We start from the raw sequence: 12,500 nt of genomic DNA on the forward strand, positions 1-12,500 counted from the left end.
CCCCTGGCTGCTCAACCCCGACCACCCGACCACCCGTCCCCCCCGCCTGCACCCCATTTGCTGCTAAAGCCGGCACCCATCTTTCCTTGATGTCTGCCGCTTGATTCGTCCACGGCCCGTGTTTGCGCTGATGAAACGTAAACAATAAAGACAGGGTTGATATGGGTTGCAGACCCTGGCCTGCCGACTGTGACTCATCTGCTCCTGGGCCACGCTGCACTGGTAACGAGCTCCCACAGTTAACACAAAGGAAATAAAACACAGCTTGACTCAAAGCCATGCCTTTGACCAACATAGCATACGGAGAGAGAGAGAGAGAGAGCGAGAGAGAGAGAGAGAGGGAGGGAGAGAGAGAGGGAGAGAGAGAGAGGGAGAGAGAGAGGGAGGGAGAGAGAGAGAGGGAGGGAGAGAAAGGGGGGGAGAGAGAGAGAGGGACGGAGGGAGAGAGAGGGATGGAGAGAGGGGGGGAGAGCGAGAGAGGGAGAGAGAGAGGGAGAGAGATGACAATAAAGAGAGAGAGAGAGAGAGAGTGAGTGAGCGAGTGAGCAAGAGCGAGAGAGAAAGAGCGAGTGAGAGAGCGCGCGAGAGAGAGCGGGCAAGCGAGAGAGAGAGAGAGAGAGAGAGAGAGAAAGAGAGAGTGTGTAGCAGTGGCTGGGAGGATGAAAGTAGAGAGGGAATGCAGGCAGACAGTGATAAACAGAGGAGCGGAGGGGGATGGGGTCTGATGAATGCGACTCACCTATCCACTTGTCGTTGCCGTACCAGGACAGATTGCCTTTGGTGCTGTCATAGTATCCAATCTTCTTGTAGCTTCCTCCTGTGCACAGGGCCAGAGACGGAGACAGAGTGAGGACGAGGGAGGGATCATGTCCTCTCACGCACATAATGAATGTTTGCATGGATCTGAGCACAACAATGAAAGTGGGACAAAGTGCCGTGTAAACACATATGGAAATGTACGACTGGATTGAAAATCACTGTCTCCCTCTTCTCGGTTTATCCCCCCCCCCCCCCCCGACTACTGCAAACATGAAAAGAGGCCAGAGGGTTTCAAAATAGAGAACAGTGCTTTTAATTCTCGGTTCTGTGTAGCGTTAAGTCGGGTGTCTTGTAGTGTCTCTTAAATTCTTCTTTTTTTGTTAATTTCTCTCCAAGATTTCAAGGTTGAAATCAGCCTCGACTTTGGTATATGCACTGCGTCATATAATCCTCGGCAGACACGCGTTCATCGGTTAAGAGACCAGGGCACAATGGGGCCATTTCAACGGCTCCTTTAATCTCACACAAAAAACAGCGATAAAAACGCAGCTAAGCGCTCTAAAGTGAGGAGAAATTGGCCGACTAAGCAGCCCTGGAGCAAACCCCCCCCAGACCGCCGGTGAAGGTCAGCGGACGATCGCGGATCGTTTGCTCTAAAAAAACCCAGACTGCTGCAGTTAAAAACAACTGTTTTAGAACTGGATCGAGGTCCACCATATTCTGCGACAGAATATGAGAGATTTCTCTGCACATTTACATTAATCTCATGACGGTTGAACATGAATTATTACCGATAATTTCACGCGTCAAAAAGGACGTGCGAACAAACGACGCTCAGAATTTCTTATTGAATCGTTTTTGCATCACATTTGCATCCCATTGTTTCGTTCCCTTCACGCTGAAAAACAATACATTTGACGATGTGCTTTGAATGCATTAAAGGCCGAATTCATCTCCTCGTTAAATGTGTGTGCATTGTGCGCTGCTATGATGTTGCTATTTATCCGATCAACTGGATACGCAGAATGCGATCAAATGAGCATAAGAGCACACCTAACGCTGCTCAATGAACGCCTCATCACTCTGACTTCACATCTTCATTGATTAGAACCATAACATGCGTGCACAAACGCATGTGAATATTCCCGAAATAGTGGCAAAACCTGTCCATGGAAAACACTCAAAGCAAAACAACAACAAGTGTTTTGTGTTTATGTGTGCGGTCTTTATTCAGTGTGGGCAGTCCCGGGGTCTACAGAAAGCTCTTCAGCGAGGCAGACGAAGCGCGGCCCTGAGAGCATCGCGGTCTCGGTGCGGATCACGGAGCTAAGGCGGCGCGGGCTCACGTCCCGCCGTGGGAGCGTCTCTCAGCCAGGACAGCGGAGCTCTTGAGAGGCGCGTGTCTAGTCTGTCTGTGTCCTCCTCTGTCTGTCTGGCCGTGGGCAAAGCCTGTGCCACACAGCAACTCAGCTCACAAGCTGGATCGGGAAGAAAACATGTGCAGCTCAGCTATAAGGACCAATTCCCTGGCAGGACAATGGTCCAGAGTGAGAACGCATTAGCTACAAGACGGAGAGCAAGCCCAAGTGTTTAATCGTGCCCGATTCGACCGACCCTGTCTAATGTACTGCAAAACAAAAGCCCCCCCCCCATTGCAGCTATGCTGTCACAGATAGCACGGTCGTCCGTCGGCAGGGACACAAAGAGCCAGACGGATTGAACACAGGAACACAGGGACACAGGGATCAAAACACTCCGTCGGATCAAACCGGGACCTTGCATGAAGGAGCAGGTGCGGAGAGAGAGACAACGCACACACACACACACTCACTCACATGCGCACACACACACACTGTCACACACACAGTCTCACACCCCCACACACACTCTCACACGCACACGCACACTCTCACACGCAAACACACACTCTCACACCCACACACCCACTCTCACACCCACAAACACACTCTCACATGCACACACACGTGGACACACACTCTCACACGCGGACACACTCTCACACGCACACACACACGCGGACACACACTCTTAACGTGAACACACACACACTCTCACACGCGCTTCTCGCAGATGAAAGGGGGACGCCACTAAATGAGTGTAATTATTGACAGGGGGAAATAAGAAGCAAATAATTGTCGTAACGAAATGCATGAGTGCTTGGTATCGCCCCCCCCCCCCCTTACAACCCCCTTACACACACACAGACACACACACACACACAGACACACATACGCACACACACACACACACACACACAAAAAACCCACATGTACACACACACACACACACACACACACACAAAGAAGCAAATTACTTTCCATACATCCTTTTTTCCATGCTTTCCGCCAAGTCAGTATATTTGTGTTTGCATTCCTTAACGTCATCGTTTAATGATTGAACCGATAAATGCTGTATACGCGTAAGCCGGCCACCAACACAACTGAGATGAGCCCATAAACAACTCCATCTGAGCCAGAGATCCAGCAGACCTCCCGTGTGACAGCAGAGGAGACAACAGAGTCTGGAAAACTAACATCTGAAGGACCACAGTCACGCCTTGTTTCCCCGTTGGGCTACGGAGATATTCAACCGAGGACCACGTCGGCGCATTAGTGGAACAAAGCTTCCAGAAAGGGGACTTTGATGAGTGTATTTCTACAGACGCCCCCCCCCCCTTCTCAGCGCGCTGCTTTGAAACCTTTGTTGAGATCCACTCGTTTTGAGTTTGTGTTCGCTGTCTGCCTGTTGTGTGCTCACTGAACCCAGCCTCCAGCCACAGGATGGGTCTCAATGAATACGATGTGAAGTGAAGGTGAGGTGAAAGTGAAACGCCCTGGTCACCAAGGTTTGCGCTAGCCTGCTGTCAGACTTGCAGATCTGAACTCGGATGTGCGGGACTAAAGGCGTTTCCATATAACTCCTGATCGGGGATCGTACTTATTATTCCTAGCATCTCAATTCGCACCATAAAGTATCTTTAAATACCAGCCACACAGGGGGAGGCGATTGAGGATAACTTTAACCAAGTGACATACTTGTGTCACATCTCATCAAAGCTAGTTTGGCAGCTACATGAAAGTCGCTTTTTGTCTGAAATTCTCCAAGAGCCAGTAAAATATTCAAGCAGCGATATTAACTTTTGATGCGTGTTCTTTTTGTGTAATTCTAGAAGGAGACCCTAAATTCTACATTCAAAGGGAATAGTTATTTGAGAAAAATCCAAATTAAAAATAAAGAAAAAATGTGTTCAATCATGTTTTTTTTTTTAATTTTATAATAAAAAGGGTTTGAATATGCTGTAGCATTGCTCCAAAACATATTTTATAATTATCCAAAATGCCTGGCTCCAACCATCGAGTACTAAATAACGTTTGCCTTTAAAGTCTTACATCCCACAGAACTTCCCAAAAATGGGAAAGAAATAGAGAAGTGAAAGTGCTGAAAAAAATGCGGGATTGGCAACGTGTCATAGTCAGACTCTAGTATTTATGTTGTTTAGTTTTCCTGCTCCACCTGTCCACCAGATGTCCTTAAAACTTTTCCCCCGCTTCACAGATCCTGCAACTCCAATCTTCAATCACCTCCCCTCCGCTGAGCGTCCACGTCCATCCTCCCCCCCTGCACCTCATTGATACCTGGGGTACCTGTGAAGCCTGCTGCGTCCTTTGCCTTTGGACTTGAAAGATTGATGGACCTTGAACTATAATTACATCCTTATTTTGTATTATGTTTTATTTACAATAAATACCGGCAACAACGGCAGTCAAACTCTCTTTCATTGGATTTTTTTGGACGCAAACTGCGAGTCTGACACTGCATCGCCTGCTTTCTCTGTGTGGTAAAAACAGTTAGGAAAATAGGATTAAGGGGTTAATGCAGACCTGGGCATTGTACGGCCCCCGGGCCACATCCGGCCCTTTGGCCGTCCCTGACCGGCCCGCGTGAGGTCAATGGGAAGTTAGCAATCTAACGTAAAATAGGTGTACATCATGCATGGAATACAACTTGCATTGCTTTTATTTTGAAGGCGACTGTTTTTCGTTGTTGATTTTTGTGCGAGCGTATGCAGCTTCTTCTTCTCTGGTTGCAAGTCGCAATTAAAAAGAATTAGAAGAAGAAATGCAATGTGTCGGACCCCCGTGTTTTGGCGAGGTGCGAACTGAGCTCACGAAAGACGTTAGCATGGACGTGAATGAGCTGTTATCCCTCAAAAATGTCAGCTTATGGGAAAAAAAGAAAGGTTGATACAGAGTGCCGAGTTTTACTGAAGTCAAAGGTAAAGCTGTGCACTTAGTTTGTGGAGAACAGATCGCTGTGTTAAAGGATTATAACTTGAATCGCCACTACAATACTAAACACGCAGAGAAATACAACGACTTGACTGAGGCAGACGGGCACGGACATCTGAAGCTTTGCTAACTAAGCTGCAAAAGCAACAAGGCTTTTTTTACCAAGCGTTGCACATCCAGGGATGCAGCAGTCAAGACGAGCTTTGTCATATCCCACAAAATCGGCAAAAACAGTAAGCCATTTTCTGACGGCGAGTTTATTAAAGAATGTTTGGTGGACTCTGCTGTGCTAATATGCCCAGATAAAAAAAAGAGATATTTGAGAATGTGCCGCTTTCCAGGCGAAGCGTAACGAGAAGGATTGAGGACATCGCGGCAAACCTGGAGATTCGGCTGCAACGCAAAGCAGACAATTTCGAACTTTTCTCCTTGGCTCTGGATGAGAGTTGTGATGTCCGCGACACTGTCCAGTTACTCATTTTTGTACGTGGGATAACGAAAGACTTTGAGATAACGGAGGAGCTGGCAGCAATGCGGTCAATGAAAGGGACGACGACGGTTAGTGATTTGTTCACTGAGGTAAATCTGACAGGAAAAAATGTCAGACTTTTGAAGCGGATGCAAGATAAAGTGACTGAAGTGAACTCAGAACTGAAATTGGTATTTTTGCATTGTATCATACATCGGAATGTGTTGTGTAAGTCAGTGCTAAAACTGAACCATGTTGTTGATGTTATAACTAAAACAGTTAACTTCATCAGGGCAAGAGCATTAAATCACAGGCAGTTTGTGTCACTTTTGGAGGAGCATGAAACTGAACATGGTGACATAGGCTACCACACAGCTGTCAGGAGGCTCAGCCGGGGCAAGGTGCTTAAAAGAGTATGGGACCTGAGAGCAGAGATTCGAGAGTTTTGTGATATGAAAGGCAAAGACATCCCAGAGCTCTCAGATGTAAACTGGATGGCTGATCTTGCATTTGCTGTTGGTGTGACTGTACTAATGAACGAACTAAACACCAAACAAGGCAAGGCAAGGGCCTATTTGCACATGAAATGCACAGCCTGGTGAGGGCTCTCATGACAAAGTTGCAGTTTCTCTCAAGGCAGTTGGAGGGTAACACTCTCACCCACATGCAAACCCTGAAAGAAGCCACACCATCAACCGATCACCTCCGCAGGTACTCATCCATGTTAGTGGCACTGCACGGTGAGTTTTCAAGGCGATTTCAAGACTTCAAAACAGTTGAGGATGAAATGCACATGATTTCTTCTCCCTTCACTTGCAGTGTGGACAATGCACCTAGTGATGTTCAGCTCGAACTCATTGACCTGCAGTCAGATACAGTGCTGTCAGAGCACGTTAAGTCAGTATCACTGCTGGATTTCTATTCTTCTCTCAAAGAGGAGAACTTTCCACTCATGAGGAGGCATGCTCAGAGGATGTTGCTTCTGTTTGGATCGACCTACATCTGTAAACAAACATTTTCAGTGATGACGTTTAACAAATCCAGATACAGATCTTCTCTCACTGATGATCACCTGTCAGCTGTCCTTCGCATATCCACCTCTGACATTCAACCTTCAGTGCATCTGTTCAAGCCCAGCACAGACTAGATTTCTCTCACTGAACAAGAAAAAAAAACTGAAAAACAGCAAATAAGGTAGTAAGACTACAAACAAAAAGATAATAACACTTTGTATAAAGTTAAATTAATGCTGTTCTTTGAAAAATGGCAAAAACATGCACATTTTGTTCACAATAGCTTTTGTGGATGTCAGGGGTGTAACAATACACAAAAGTCACGATTCGGTACGTACCTCGGTTTTTAAGTCACGGTTCGATATGTTTTTCGGTACAGCAGTTTTTTATATTTTATTTTTATTAAACAATTGGATTTTTGATTTGATTTTATTAAATTGTCAAACAAATGCCTTACACAAATGAAAATACATAAAATACAATTGAGGATAAAAACACAATCAAGTCCAGGACTTATTTCCATTGTGGTCCTCAACACAAAACATCAAGACAACAGGACAGTGTCACAGAGTGTTTGATAATCAATAAAAACTTGAGTCACATACCGGAAAAAAACACGCATCGAACTGTTAGACCCGTACCGAAAATTTTTGGTACGAATGAGTGTATCGTTACACCCCTAGTGGATGTTGATTAAATAGTGACATAATTGCACTTTGTACCCTGTCTGCTTCACTTTTTTCATGTCCTAATCATAACATTTACTCTTACCAGTCGCAGCTTATCAAAGACCTTACAATTTACTGCTTTTTATAAAGAGATAAAATTTATATTGAGCAGAATTGAGTTTAGCCTATTGGTCCGGCCCTCCACAACAGTCCCTGTTTCTCATGTGGCCCCTTGGGAAAATTAATTGCCCATCCCTGGGTTAAAGGAAAAACCTTAAACAGTTTTTCGCCACTACATTTTCATCTCAGCCCCAGCCAATACATGGGACTGAGATTTTCAGTTTTCTTTATTAACAGACTTTTTTTCGTTACATTTCCTGAGTTCTGGTCTGAATGATGAACATTACACACAGATACACTTCAACAATAGTGTTGAAAAAAGGCTGCTCCACGTACCTTGGAGCTGCTCTATGAGAGTCCAAGCCATCCTGGAGCCCTGGGCATCGAACACAACGTGGCCCTGGAGGAGAGGAAGAATCACCAGGGATCAGATTGTTTCAAACACTGTTGCTTCCCTTCTCCTGTGATTCTGGTCATTTTTTGAAAATGTTCTCTTTGTCAAAAGACAGAGCGAGAGAGAAAGAGAGAGAGAGATAGAGAAAGAGAGAGAGAAAATCTGTTGGTGTTTCTGAAGCAGAAGGCAGAAGCAGCCCTAACAGCTGCTGCCAAGGAAGATTTCTAATAGGGGTGTTAACAGCTTTACCGCGTGTGTCGCAGTAAAAGTTTTACAGTCTCTCTGATGCAGTGTTCTTCGCTTAATGCTGCATGCCCCTCCCCCTCCTGTCCCCTACTGTTACCTGGCAACGTATGTGCATGAATTCCTCATGGGAATACATTAACGCAGGTTGTACCTTTTGTAATTATATATGACGGTTCAAAATGCCAAATTATTGTTTTTTTCAAGCAGACATGTTTTACTGTTGAGTAATCGGTGCATCTGCAGACGAAAAAGTCACGGGCAACATGACAACATTGTTTAGCAAAAACACATTTCCAAACGTGTCTGTTATGATCCGGTTCAACAGAGATACAGCCCACATGAGTCGCAGCGAAACAAGTCACATTTTAAGGTTCATCTTGTATTAAGCGTCACAAATGCCTGAGTCAAACAGATGTCTTAGGCAGATAGTGATTATGGAATGTAAAAAGCCCTCTGATTGGCTAATGAGGCACGGTGAATCAGCAGCATTAGGAGAGCAGAGTTAGGTTAGATATCACAATTTGGCCAACATATGACTGAGGCAATTATGCTAAGAGGCTAACGATATCTGGGACCCCCCTCCCGATTTCATGATCAGCGAGAGCCACGAGAGAAAGTGGGGGTTGGGGGGTTGTGTGTGTGTGTGTGGGGGGGGGGGGTGTCCATGCTTACAGAAACGCCCTCGAAGGAGCTGGTGTTGAGGGCCCGGTAGATCTCGGCTGTGATGTCCCGGTTGTTGTAGTTGAAGTCCTCTAGCCGGCGGCCCTTTGCCCGGAGTGGCCCCACGGTCTTGTTGAGGGCCAGAGCCATGGCCCAGATGGCATCGTAGGCCAGCGGGGCCTCCTGGAAGCCCCCCGTTTCCTCCGGATTCTTGCCCCCCAGCTCGGACATCAGCTGGGCCAGGAATTCTTGGGATGTCTGCCAACAGAGAGAGAGAGACAGAGAGAGAGAGAGAGAGAGAGAGAGAGAGAGAGAGCAGAAGGAGCAGGGTTGCTTCTGTTATAGTGGCATATCATTTATTCGTCATTTATTCATCCACGTTAGCTGTGGTCGTATGTGTGCCTGTGCGTGTGCGTGTGCATTTCCGTGTGTTTGTATGTATGTTTGGGGCGTCTGACAGCAGCAAACGCCGACAGAACAGTTTGGGCGACGCGCATCCTGCTCTTTGAAAGGCCGCAGACGGGCGCAGGGCTGGGATAGATGGATGGCACGGACGACAGCTTACAGCGGAGCTCTCCTTTGTACGGGGAACAAACCTAACTCTCACCAGAGCGCTAGAGAGATGTTTGGCGGACCGCCAGTACACTTGGAGCTCTCCGGGGGCTGTGCTGCAACCTTATTTGGAATGTGAACAAAACAAAGATCGGACAGCCCCCGCTACACCGGAGCAGCTCATTGGTCAGCAGCCAGGGAGGGAGCGTGTATACGGGACGGCCACCCCCCCGTGTTCACAGCACAAGCTCGGCCTTATGCTTGTGATCGTTATGCGGAATCAGACACATATTGGAACCGTGACAAAGGTGGACCGACCGCGAGGCTGATGGGGTGAAACCTCTTGGTGTGAGCAGGCAGCCAGTGGAGTGGAAGCTGGGATGATATCAGACTCAATGTCGGCCCACCACCGTATATATACACACTGTTCATTTATAACCTCGCTCGGGAAAAGATTACTGACTCAGATATCGGCTACTAACAGGTGAGTAATGAGTAGCCTCTGAGTCACTAAACCCTTTGTGTTTTCTCCCCCCCCCCCCCCCCCCCCAAAATTGCTTTTAGGTCGTCCTCGGGCTGACAAAGGAAATCATTAAATGATTTCCTTTGTTCCTTTCCTTTGTGGCCAGTACGGTGTAGTGGGAAAACCCCATTACAATACGTGTACCACAAGGCCACCGCGGCGCGTGGGCTGGTGTTTTATGATGAGGTCAGAGCAGAAGGAGACATAACCAGACGCAATGGACCTCTGGGCATTGTGTGTGTCGCCGTCCGTCTGAAACAACCCCAGTATATTAGATGCGGCTTCAACCAATCAATCCGATTTTATTGTTGGCTATACTATAAAAATAAATAGGCAACAGGCAAACAGGCAAAAAGACTCGCCGTTAAGAGGGAAGCCTAGTTGGAATGGGAGTGTAAATCCCAGCCTCGCTGGGCACCGAACCGAATCGCGCCACGCCGGGCCAGTACGGTGTAGTGGGAAAACCCCATTACAATACGTGTACTCTATGTCGTGACAAAGACAAGGTCCTCCTTATTTTTGCAATACCCGAAAATCCCCTAATTCTCCTGGAGTTTCTTTGTCTTCTCCAGCGTGACCAGCCCGCGCAGCTTGCACTCTGGCACTATTTTGAGGCGATTCTATTAGGAATAAACAGACAAAAACGGACAGACTCGTTTTTAGATTGCCTGTTCACAAAGAGACGAGTGTTAAGTGCTATGATATCTGTACTGTGGAGGGTCTGGTACAGTGTTTTTTATCCTCCCTCCACTGCAGAGCTAGTCAGTCCGTTATTGATTTAGGCTAACTCAGTCAAACCGAGCGCTGGGCTGATTGAGGAATAAATTGGTACAGTGACGATTTTGACGATGGTTAATCAGAAAATAACCGGATTTTACAAAAAGCATCACTTTAAATTCAGAACGCCGCCTCAACGAAATCCCATGAAGTGAAAATGGATGTTTTTCCGTGGCTGTCTCCCTCCCGCCCCCGCCCCAGAGGGGCTGCCCCCCCTGCCCCGCCTGACCACTGCCCCCCCCCCACCCCCCCCCCCCCCCCCGCTGTCCAGACCATGTCACATGAGATTTCCTGCTTCTCACATGTTCGCTGGAGCAGAACGGCCGGCTGACAGCTGACAGGAAGGCCCTGAATGTTAATCAGAAACAGGAACTTGAGCGTATTCCAGAGGCCTGTCAGCGCTACGGCGCCGACGAGCCTCAGCGGGACGAGCCTTGAGACGGACCGCAGTCATTAAACACCCGTGTTGTTCACCAGCCGCCGGGCATGATACTCCAAACCGTTTGCCTCAAGTTCTTTATCATCTGCGGCGTCGTAGAGTATTAATGATGTGACTGAGCTGGCCGACGTCGCCTTGCATCGCCTTGCATTTCTTAATAGGAGATCAGACGATTTGCAGACGTCGCTAATATTACAAATGTGCCAAACATCGGACTAACTCTTCCAGGCAAATGGGAACAAACACGGTGTACGTTAAGAACAAACACGGTGTACGTTAAGAACAAACACGGTATACGTTAAGAACAAACACGGTGTACGTTAAGAACAAACACGGTATACGTTAAGATCAAACACGGTGTACGTTAAGACACTGTATACATTAAGAAAAAAACACTGTACACAGTATATCATCAGTATACAGTAAGAAAAAACACTGTATACATTAAGAACAAACACGGTATACAGTATGAACAAACACGGTATACATTGTGTCAATGGTATACAGTATGAACTCACAGAATACAGTATTCCATCAGTATACAGTATATCATCAGTATACAGTATGAACTCACAGAATACAGTATTTCATCAGTATATATACTGTATATCATCAGTATACAGTATGAACTCACAGAATACAGTATTTCATCACTATATATACTGTATATCATCGGTGTACTGTATGAATATGATTTTCAGGACCTGGACTGAAAGGCTGTTCTTAAACCCAGCCCGTCTTTATGAATGCATCCCGACCTTCTCACCGGGCGTGTGTAACGGACAGTTGGCCAACACACGCCCCGCTCCGCAGCGGGGCTCCGCTTCCATCGGAAGGGAAGCGCTCTGACAACTACTGAGCCAGAAGGCTGCCGCTATCTGGGTCGGCGAGGGACAGCGCTCTGAAGGGCTGAGAGGTTTTGGCTATGGAGGACCCGTCTAAACTACGCTCCGCCTGTTCATCCCCAGGGTTCAACGCTCCACACGGAGGGCAACGGGAGGCCGGTGGGCTGGGCTTGATGCTCTCTGTACTAGGGAGGCTTGATGCTCTCTGTTCTAAGGAGGCTTGATGCTCTCTGTTCTAAGGAGGCTTGATGCTCTCTGTATTAAGGAGGCTTGATGCTCTCTGTTCTAAGGAGGCTGGGCTTGATGCTCTCTGTACTAAGGAGGCTTGATGCTCTCTGTACTAAGGAGGCTTGATGCTCTCTGTATTAAGGAGGCTTGATGCTCTCTGTTCTAAGGAGGCTGGGCTTGACGCTCTCTGTACTCACCAGGTTGGACGCTCCGCGCACCGTCTCGGGGTTGAGCATGACGATCTCCGTGGTGACGTGGCCCTCCACCGCCTCCGTCATCTGCTCCACGGTGCAGTTGATGGACGGGTCGTGGATCTTGAACCAGTTGTCGGCGTACCAGCCGATGAGGAACCACACGTGCTTCTTCCCGTACAGCTTCTCCTTGTACACCTGGAGGGGCGGCAGGCTGTTTCACCCAGATAACCATGGCACTGGCGCTTACTCATGGAGATATATATATAGTACACAGCACACAAGATATATTGGATTGAATTTCAT

At 47.3% G+C, this 12,500-nt stretch overlaps 2 protein-coding genes across 2 annotated transcripts in view; one reads left to right on the forward strand and one right to left on the reverse strand.

The window, feature by feature from the left end:
• gabbr1b (gamma-aminobutyric acid (GABA) B receptor, 1b) overlaps positions 1-12,500 on the reverse strand; it is a gene marked incomplete at both ends in the record, with an annotated part of 78,886 nt that overhangs the window by 27,357 nt on the left and 39,029 nt on the right. Inside the window, 4 exons of the mRNA XM_084484340.1 lie at positions 740-817; positions 7,676-7,739; positions 8,652-8,897; positions 12,201-12,392. Coding sequence (XP_084340466.1) covers positions 740-817; positions 7,676-7,739; positions 8,652-8,897; positions 12,201-12,392 — 580 coding nt within the window. The remainder of the gene's footprint in view (positions 1-739; positions 818-7,675; positions 7,740-8,651; positions 8,898-12,200; positions 12,393-12,500) is intronic.
• Positions 4,905-6,375, forward strand: LOC311365243 (general transcription factor II-I repeat domain-containing protein 2A-like; the record flags this gene model as incomplete). The annotated part of the gene is made up of 4 exons (XM_084484774.1): positions 4,905-4,927; positions 5,411-5,648; positions 5,877-6,023; positions 6,358-6,375. The coding sequence occupies 4 exons, from the start codon at positions 4,905-4,907 to the stop codon at positions 6,373-6,375; spliced, it is 426 nt and encodes a 141-aa protein (XP_084340900.1).

This window comes from Micromesistius poutassou (genome assembly GCF_964030765.1).
Source record: "Micromesistius poutassou genome assembly, chromosome: 20".
NCBI lineage: Eukaryota > Metazoa > Chordata > Actinopteri > Gadiformes > Gadidae > Micromesistius > Micromesistius poutassou.